We start from the raw sequence: 8,364 nt of genomic DNA, 5'->3' as shown, positions 1-8,364 counted from the left end.
TAGCCACCACGAGGAAGCCCTGGAAACGCGCTGCGGGAACGGATCCGAAATACAGCCTGGCAAATGATACGGGGTGCAAAGCGGGGTGACGCCAAGCAGAAGCAAGCGCTCGGCCACATCCCGCTCCAGCAGTGCCACTGGGAACCTATTAAACGCTGCCACGGGGCTCAGCGCGCTCCGTGAACTCTTTTCCCTGCCGTCCATGAAGGTTTCGGTTCTTAAAGATAACACATTTTTTTTCTCTTTTACATCTTTCCTATTCACGATTTCAAACCGTGATCAATCGGGGTTTAGTTTGTTGCTTTTTGGGTTTGCTTGCTCGCTCTTTTTTTTTGGCTCGGAATAACAATGGCCCGATTTAGATATTCCCCCGTAAATCTATTCAGGATGAAACAAAGAGCGCCTTGAGGACACCGTACACCTCAGAGCCGGGGCGGCGCGGAGGGGAGATGAGATGGGAGCTGCGAGGAACGCAACGAGAACGAGAGGGGTTCTCCTTTCCCTGCTTCAGGCTTTATTTAAACTCTTTGTTCAAAAATGAACAGAGTGGCAGTCGGAATCTAATGTACAGATCATCGTTTCAGACGTCTAACTTTAAATTAGAAGCTCACACGAGAAAAACCATTTACACGTCAATGTTAAAAACCAAGACTTAAAATCTTTTGTTTTCTTTCTTTCCGTCGTCGTTTTTTTACTTTTATATTACATAAAGCCAAAATGAAAACTAAATACAGGTTAGCCAGCTTCATTCACAACCATTAGTCAAAATATACACATTACAAAAGTAAACCAAGAAAACAAAACAAACCAAAACTCTATAAACCGATGGAGGATTCCCCTCTTAAAATTTGTGTTCCGGTTTCAAATCGTCATTTGCAATTGAATTGCGGTCGCTCTAAAATCACCTAAACGGGATAAGGGGGGTCGGAGAGGGGAGAAGGGGGGAGGGGGGGGTTGTCCGAGACACAGTGACACACTCCGTGGTGGCGGGGACGGGGTTTCTTTAAATGAGAAATACTCTTCCGTCAAAGCAAAGCTCTGCTTCAGTTCAGCTACATAATAAATAGATAATTAGCACTCAGACAAAAAAGTCTGATTTAACCTTAGATCATATCGCGATCCCCGAACGGTCCCGCAATATGTTTATTCCCTTTTGAAAGGCATTCCATCACTTTTTTTTTTTCTTTTCTTTTTTTTTTCTCTCTTTTTCTTTCCCTTTATCTTCAGCTTCAAACCGACTCGACCGTAGGCAAAGGAAGCGACAGACTTTCCGATCCGAGACCTAACGTTGCCACAGACATTGACACATGTACAGTCCCGGGCTCACACCCGCGGAGCTGAGCGGCACCGCCCCGCCGCTTCCCCCCGTGGGAACCGTCCCGGGGGAACGCCGCATCCCCGAGCGGCCCTTCCCGAGCCCGCGTCCCTCCGAGGAAGCACTTTTCGGTGGGGACGGACGGCAAGGGGAAGGAGAGGGGAAGGCTGGCTTTTTTTTGGGGGGCTGGGGGGGTTGGTTTGGGGTTTTTTTTTGTTCTTTTTTTTCTTTTTTTCTTTTTTTTTCTTTTTTTTTGTTCTTTTTTCCCTCTTTTTTTTTTTCCCTCGTTCCCTCTCAGCTCGGCTATCCGCATGCAACAACACACACACGAGCTCGAGGCGGGCGGGGCGACGCGCAACAGGTCGGCGGCGGCCCCGCCGCTTCCCCCCCCCCCCGGGGCAGCGGCTCACAACGCGGGTCATAGAGCGGCGGCGTAGGCCGCGGGGTACGGGTCCAGCTGGGGCTTGCCCATGCCCGGCAGGAGGATGTAGGCCAGCGGAGGCTGCAGCCCGGGCCCGGGCCAGGCGCTGCAGTTGCAGGGGATCATGTAGCCCGGGTTGCCGGGGGACGGGTGCGAGTGCGTGTGCCCCCCGGCGGCGGCGGCGGCGGCCGCGGCGGCGGCGGCGGCCCCGTGGAAGGCTCCCGCCCCGCCGGCGCCGGGGTAGCCCAGCGAGGAGGCGTAGGGCAGCGCCGAGCCCGCCGACGACGACGAGGAGATCTCGGCCATCTTGGAGCCCAGGTCCAGCAGCGAGTAGGGGCCGCCCGCGGCGGCGGCGGCGGCGGCGGCGGCCGCGGCGGCGGCCGACTGCGGGAAGAAGACGCGAGCGGCGGCGGCGGCGGCGGCGGCGGCCGCCTTCTCGGGGTTGCCCAGCAGCGAGTCCGGCCCCAGTCCGCCCGCAGACCCGCCGTGCAGCGCCGCCGCCTTCAGCCCGTGCGGGGGCTCGTGCTCGGCCACGGCGCCCAGCCCGTAGGGCACGGGGAAGGCGAACTTGTCCTTCTTGAGCAGCGTCTTGGGCTTGCGGCGCGGCCGGTACTTGTAGTCGGGGTGCTCCTTCATGTGCATGGCCCGCAGCCTCTTGGCCTCGTCGATGAAGGGCCGCTTCTCCGCCTCGCTCAGCAGCTTCCACTCGGCGCCCAGCCGCTTGCTGATCTCCGAGTTGTGCATCTTGGGGTTCTCCTGGGCCATCTTCCGCCGCTGCGCCCTCGACCACACCATGAAAGCGTTCATCGGTCTCTTGACGTGGTCCACCGGCTTGGACATGGTGTCCCGCCGCCCGCACTCCTCCTCCTCCTCCTCCTCGGCCGGCTCCGCGGCCGCGCCGCGCTCCGCTCCGCTCCAGTCAATCTCGGCGGCTCCGGGCGCGGGGCGCTGCGGGCGGGACGGGTGCCGGTACCCGCCTCGGAGCCTCTCTCCGCGCCTCCGCCCGCCGGGCCAGGGTTCGTCCTCGACGGGGCGGCGGTCAGCGGCCGCCCGCAGCCATGGCCGCCCGCGGAGCGCGTTGCGGGGCCGGCGGCGGCTGCGGCTCGGGCGCTGCGGGGGGCCCCGGGGCGCCGCGCTCACAGCTGCCGCGCTCCGCCCGCGGGGCCGCGCCGGGCCGCCCGCCCCGCGCTCATACTCGCCGCCGCCGGGCGCCGCGGCCTCCTCCACCCGCCGCTCTCCAACTCGGGCGAGTTTCGGGCGGGCTGCGGGGCGCTCCTCCCGCCGCGCGGCTCCACCGCCCGCGCTCCCCCTTCTCCGGGAGCCGCCAGGTCTCTCTGGGTTTTCTTGGCCGCCGGCTCGGAGGGGCGGCGGGGCGGGAGGGAGCGGCGGGGGGCGGGACCCTCAAGGAAACGCCCGGCCCGGCGCTGCGCCCGCCGCCGCCCCCTCTTCTTCTTCTTCTTCTTCTATTTCTTCTTCTTCCTCCTCCTCCTCCTCCCGCCGTACGGCTCAGCTCTACGCACGCCCCCGCGCCGCCCCGCGCTATATCCCCGCTGCCTCCCGCCGCCGCGAGCCACGGGAGGGGCGGGGCTTACGAGCGGGAGGGGGCGGGGCTAGATCTGACCACGCCCCCCCGAGGCTCCCCGGCTGGTCCGGGAGGGGCGGGGCCGGCTTTGCGCATGCTCCGTTTCAGCTCGGAGTGCCGTCGGCGGGCGGCTCGCGGGGCCGGATCGGCGCTGCTGGTACCGCGCAGCCCCGTCAGTCAGGGCCGACCCGCTCTGCTGTCCGCAGCCCGGCTCTCCCGGCCCGCCGTGCTGTTTGGAAGCACCGGCCGGAACGCGCCGTTCGCTCTTAACACGGACCCGCAGCCGTGACTAAAGTTCCGAGCGGCTGCCAGCGCCGCGTTGTACCCGAGGGCTGTTGGGCTGCCGGCAGCAGCTCGCACAGCCCGGGATTAGAAACGCTGTTCTCAGCCCTCGTTGGAGCTCGGGGAAGCCATCTCCTATTCCTCCCATTCGAATGCGACGCGATGGCAGCGCCCTCCTCGCGGGTGTCCGCCGCTGGCAGCCCTCGGGGTCGGCTGCGGCACGGAGACTTCACCTATTAGTCGTGAACTAAGCCCGAAAGCTTCGAATGGCTTCGTAGCCCCTCGAGGATATTTTTTCCTATTACAAACGAAACGCTCCATTCGAAGCTCTCGCTACCGAAAGAGCCTTTTCCTTCCTAACGCCGGGCGGTAACGCCTGGCTCCTGAGCCGTAGACCCACGCGGTTATCTCTGCAGCACGAAGCGATGGGAACGCCTTTCGGTCCCTTTCGGAGACAAGCGGCGGGGATTCGGTCACCGCCGAGCCCCGACGGGGCGCGGAGCTCCGTGCTGCTGAGCTGCCGTTGGATTAAGCCGCCTCCGTAGACGGGAGAGGTGTTAACGGTTGTGATAACGCGGCGTTATCGACACGCTGCCCACCCGGCCGTGGGTCGTGGCATTTGCCTGCCTTTCACCTGGCGCTTCTGACGCACGCAAATTTCAAGGGCGCGATCTTTCCCTCTGTTCTAGGGGACAGCAAACGGGCGGATGCGCTATCGCTGCACAAGAGATCCCAGAGTACAGCTCTGTATCCCACCGAGCGACACCCGAGCGCTTCCTGACATGTTCGGGGTGAGAGCATCTCCCCCGGCGTCTACCCGTTCTGCCTCTGCGGGGTCCCTCTCTGTAACACCTTTCGCTCAACCCGAGCATCCCCCCTCCTCTCTGCGCCCGGGCAGCCACACTTTAGAAGCTGCTTTATTTCATAAGCCAGGTTTAAAGCGAGTTTCGAGGAAGCCGCCTCCTTTCCTCCTAATTTTGATTCGAGCTTAACAACGGGGTGGCAAGCGAAGGAGATAAAAAGTAGGTGAAGAACGGTGGTGAGCCCGATAGCGATCTGCACCTAATCGTTCCGACTGCGTGCGCGGCTGACTCAGCGCCTCCAATGCCCTATCGCCGCGTCGTGCTTAGAGAGCCGCAGCGCGTTTTCACGGCTTGCTTTGTGCTCTCCGGCGTTTCCACACGCCGACTCGGAAATCGGCATTTTTCTCCGTGTAGGTATCAGCCACCGATTCCGCATCGCTTTCGGCCGTCAAAAGTTGCCGAGCACGCCGCTTGTCACAATGACACCGGCAGGATCGCTGCTCCAACCCCGCTGAGTCACCGAGACCCTCTTATAACGTGGAGCACACCTGGAGTTAGAGAGTTTTAGCCTGTCCTTCTTATCGCGCAGAGCGCGCTACGTTCACTCATTTGCTCTTAGACAGCGCTTTTGAACGCTCGGCATTCTTATTTTTCTATAACATTCGCTTATTATTAGAGCAGCTGGTAGCCCAAGTGAAGTGCCTGGCAAAGGGCTCCATCATAAAACGCTGCTTTCTAAGTTTATAGTTTCTAATTTGGCTGTGAAAGTGTGATTCTGGCTGCAATTTGGCACTCGAGTGCTCAGCTGGAGAGTAAACTTTTCTTAATAAAAACACTGGTTTATTGGGTTTGCTATTTTAAGTTACAAGAGATTTAACAAAGTTTTGACTAGTTTTGGGAGCCCGGAGAGGTCTTTCTTTTTAAGTTAGTAAACGTTATGATTTTGGTAAGGGTGGGATAAATTCTGCACCTTTTAATTATTATTATTATTGCGATTTAATGTGCAGTTATTTTTAAGGCAAGGTAATGCTTCAGGTCTTTATCTCTGTGTTTTTGGATCCCGAAATGGCTCCTGCAGCTGCTGGAAGTTCTGGGCAGGGGGTGCTGATGGGGTCCTGACTATTTCCAGCCATAAAGAAAAGTTGAAAATGCAGCCCATCTCGATTTGCAAAGAGAGGAAGTAAAATTTGGCTAAGCTGCACACATTCCATTTGTAATCCAGGCTATTCTCGTGTACTTTTCTAACTCATTTTTTCTCCTTCTTTTTTACCCTACCAGTTTGCAGAGATTATGCAGCCTGGGAACACTGATAGGAACAGCAAACAAAGATGTCATCGGGTTCAAAAAAGAGTTGGGTGGTTCCTTGCTAGAACCTGAACAGTCAGTGACTATTGCCCAGGATCCAAAGGGGAGAATTAAACTTGCTGCAGAATTCTTGGTTAGACTTGGATGGTCCAGAACAGGCAGCCAAATGCCTCTTGAACGCTAAGTCTATCAGGATGTGTAAGCTTCCCTTCCTTCTCCCAAGTGCCAAAATTAGAGTGGATGGAGACTGCTGACTGCCTAGGCTCCAGGTTTTCCTGTCTAAGAAGTTGCCTCTAGGTTTTATTCAAAGGAATTCATTTTTCCAAACAAGTGAACCTTCACGTCGCTCCCATCTCTGTCTTGTACAGGCTTTAAGGTGTAATTTCAATAGCTCATGGTTCAGAAAGAAGATCCTTATGTTTTTGGCGTCTTCCCATTCTACAGGGTTCTTTCACAAGCTCTTCAAATGTCACTCAGCAAAGATCAGGAATCCTTAACTGACATCCCTGCAGTCTGGGCTGCTCTCACTCACCCACATTCTGCCCCTTTCTGTTGTCTGGTGGATGGCTAAGAAGCAAAGGCTGAGTGCCCTCAAATCCAGTGGTTAAGGGCCTCACTGTGGAACGCTAGGTTAGATTGTATGTTCTTGCAGTGGGTCATGAAGCTTTTTAACCAGGAGAGCTCTTCAGAGGCAGAGAGATCTCTAAAGATTTTTACATTTAAAATTCAATTCAAATTTTAAACCGACCCTGATCAGTTTGTCTTCACGTTTCACTTCTTAGGGCAGGTGTAAAGGATTATTATTTTTTCCCTGGAATAAAAAACATTTTAATGACCAGTTTTGTTCAGGGATGATTCATACTCATAAACCACCCAAGGTTGTTCTCTTAGTCATGGGTGTTAGACAGGTCCCAAAAGAATCCATGTGATCTTGAAGACGAGGTCTTCGATTTCACTGGATAAGATTGTGGTTTGGATACCTCTTCAGGCACTTCAGGATATGTAAGTATGCACAAGGAGACTAAAAAGACTGGAGTTAAGTGTTTAGGCTGCTCCCTTCTGAAGAAAAGCAAAGTGTAAGTCTTTGCCTTGTCACTATAATGACTTTTTAGGTGACTATAGACAAAACACGAGACCCTTAATGGAAGGAACCTTTACTGATCATAAATTCATAGCCTTTTCTTCTATACAAACAGTGTCTTGCGTGTCTGTTTGTAAGACTGTCTGGGTTCTGTTCAATTAAGAAGAACCAAAATACCAAAGTCACTCAGGGAAGGTCAAAGCCAGTGGTCATGAGCCACTTCAGGTGACCAAGTGACACAGGGGGTCTGTGCCTACACTGTATACCTGCATTAGTACCTGCACGTACATTTTAGTTCAGATCAGCGGTGCAACAGCTTTGCAAGCAAACCTCTTCACTCATTGTACTTCAGTTTCCATTGAGCAGTTTCAGACAAGACCAAATTGGACGATGCCCTTCTGTTGCCAATGGGAGTAAGCTTTCCTACCTCCGGATAGTGACAGAACACTTCTGCTCCCACATGATGAGTGTTCTGCTGGGAAAAGAGTCTCTCCACTTTGTGGCTGCTCTGTGAGTTATCTTTTGGCGTAAGAAGTCAAAAATTAGGGATTGAAGAGTTCTTGGTTGCCTGGCCTGCATCCCTACCCCAGCCTTCAGTATTCTGCTAGACTTCGTATTATCCTCACAGCATACTTAGAATGGTCTTCAGCAGGCTATGTAATAGCTCCCAAAGACACGGACATTGAACTAAAGTTGTCAAAGGTTCTCAAGTCAGTTGAGCAGTTAACTCTTCCTGTGCTAACATATTAGCAGTGTACTTATAATAATGTCAATAATAATAATTGCTATGTATTTTTTATTTACATCCGAGTATAGATTTTCTCTCTCACTCTCATTTTCTTTATCAGTAATATACTGTTTTGACTAATTTGTACCTGTGTGTGCTTGAAAGGTGTGTGCAATCATATAATGATAGGGAAACAGGTTAATAATAATAATAGTTGCATAACACTGAGCATTTTTATAAGGAAAAGAGTTCATCATTGCAAGTGGTTTTGGTAGAGTATTTTGTCTGACACTGGGCTTCACAAAAGACACAGAGTCACAGGACAGAATGCAGCAAGATTGATCAGGGGTCTCAAAAATGTGATTTAGAAGAGAATACTGAAAGCAATGTTGTTACTTAATCTGGAGTGGAGATGATTAGGACACAAAATGTTCCTGAGGGGATTTAAAAGTAACTGTATTGATGAGAAGGTTAAACTGCCCCATGTGTTTCTGGGGACAGTCAAGAAATAATGACCTTCAGATGTGTATCCCAGTTAAATGCAAGAAAAAGAATAAGCTACAGTGTGGATAGATACGTAGAGCCTCCCCTTGCCTGGAGAGGCTGTGGGAAAAGTGAAGGGTATTAAGAACAGGTTAGACCAATTTGGCAAGTTGTCAATTCCTTACAACAGGAGTTCTCTTCTGCCTGGCTTTGTGTGAGTCTACGACATGGGAATATTCAAATTGAAGTTTAACTTGTTTCTTCCTGAACTGAGTTCACCAAGACTCAGACCCCTCTGAGCCCCAGTGTTCTGCCTTTTGGTAGCCCACGTCTTCTCTCCTCCTCTCCTACCTATGCTTGTGACC

The 8,364-nt window shown here is 53.7% G+C and overlaps 1 protein-coding gene across 1 annotated transcript; it reads right to left on the bottom strand.

The window, feature by feature from the left end:
* Positions 1 to 951: 951 nt before the first annotated feature.
* Positions 952 to 2,799, bottom strand: SOX21 (SRY-box transcription factor 21). Its single transcript, XM_072342965.1, has one exon. The coding sequence runs from the start codon at positions 2,574 to 2,576 to the stop codon at positions 1,734 to 1,736; it is 843 nt and encodes a 280-aa protein (XP_072199066.1). The 5' UTR covers positions 2,577 to 2,799; the 3' UTR covers positions 952 to 1,733.
* Between the last annotated feature and the right edge of the window lie 5,565 nt (positions 2,800 to 8,364).

This window comes from Excalfactoria chinensis, chromosome 1 (assembly GCF_039878825.1).
Source record: "Excalfactoria chinensis isolate bCotChi1 chromosome 1, bCotChi1.hap2, whole genome shotgun sequence".
Classification (NCBI taxonomy): Eukaryota; Metazoa; Chordata; class Aves; order Galliformes; family Phasianidae; genus Excalfactoria; species Excalfactoria chinensis.
The sequence above is the reverse complement of the archived record's forward strand: the minus strand, read 5'-3'. Positions and strand labels throughout refer to the sequence as shown.

Excerpts from the sequence above, each read along its gene's own strand:
- SOX21 (XM_072342965.1), bottom strand. The coding sequence starts at position 2,576 with ATGTCCAAGCCGGTGGACCACGTCAAGAGACCGATGAACGCTTTCATG.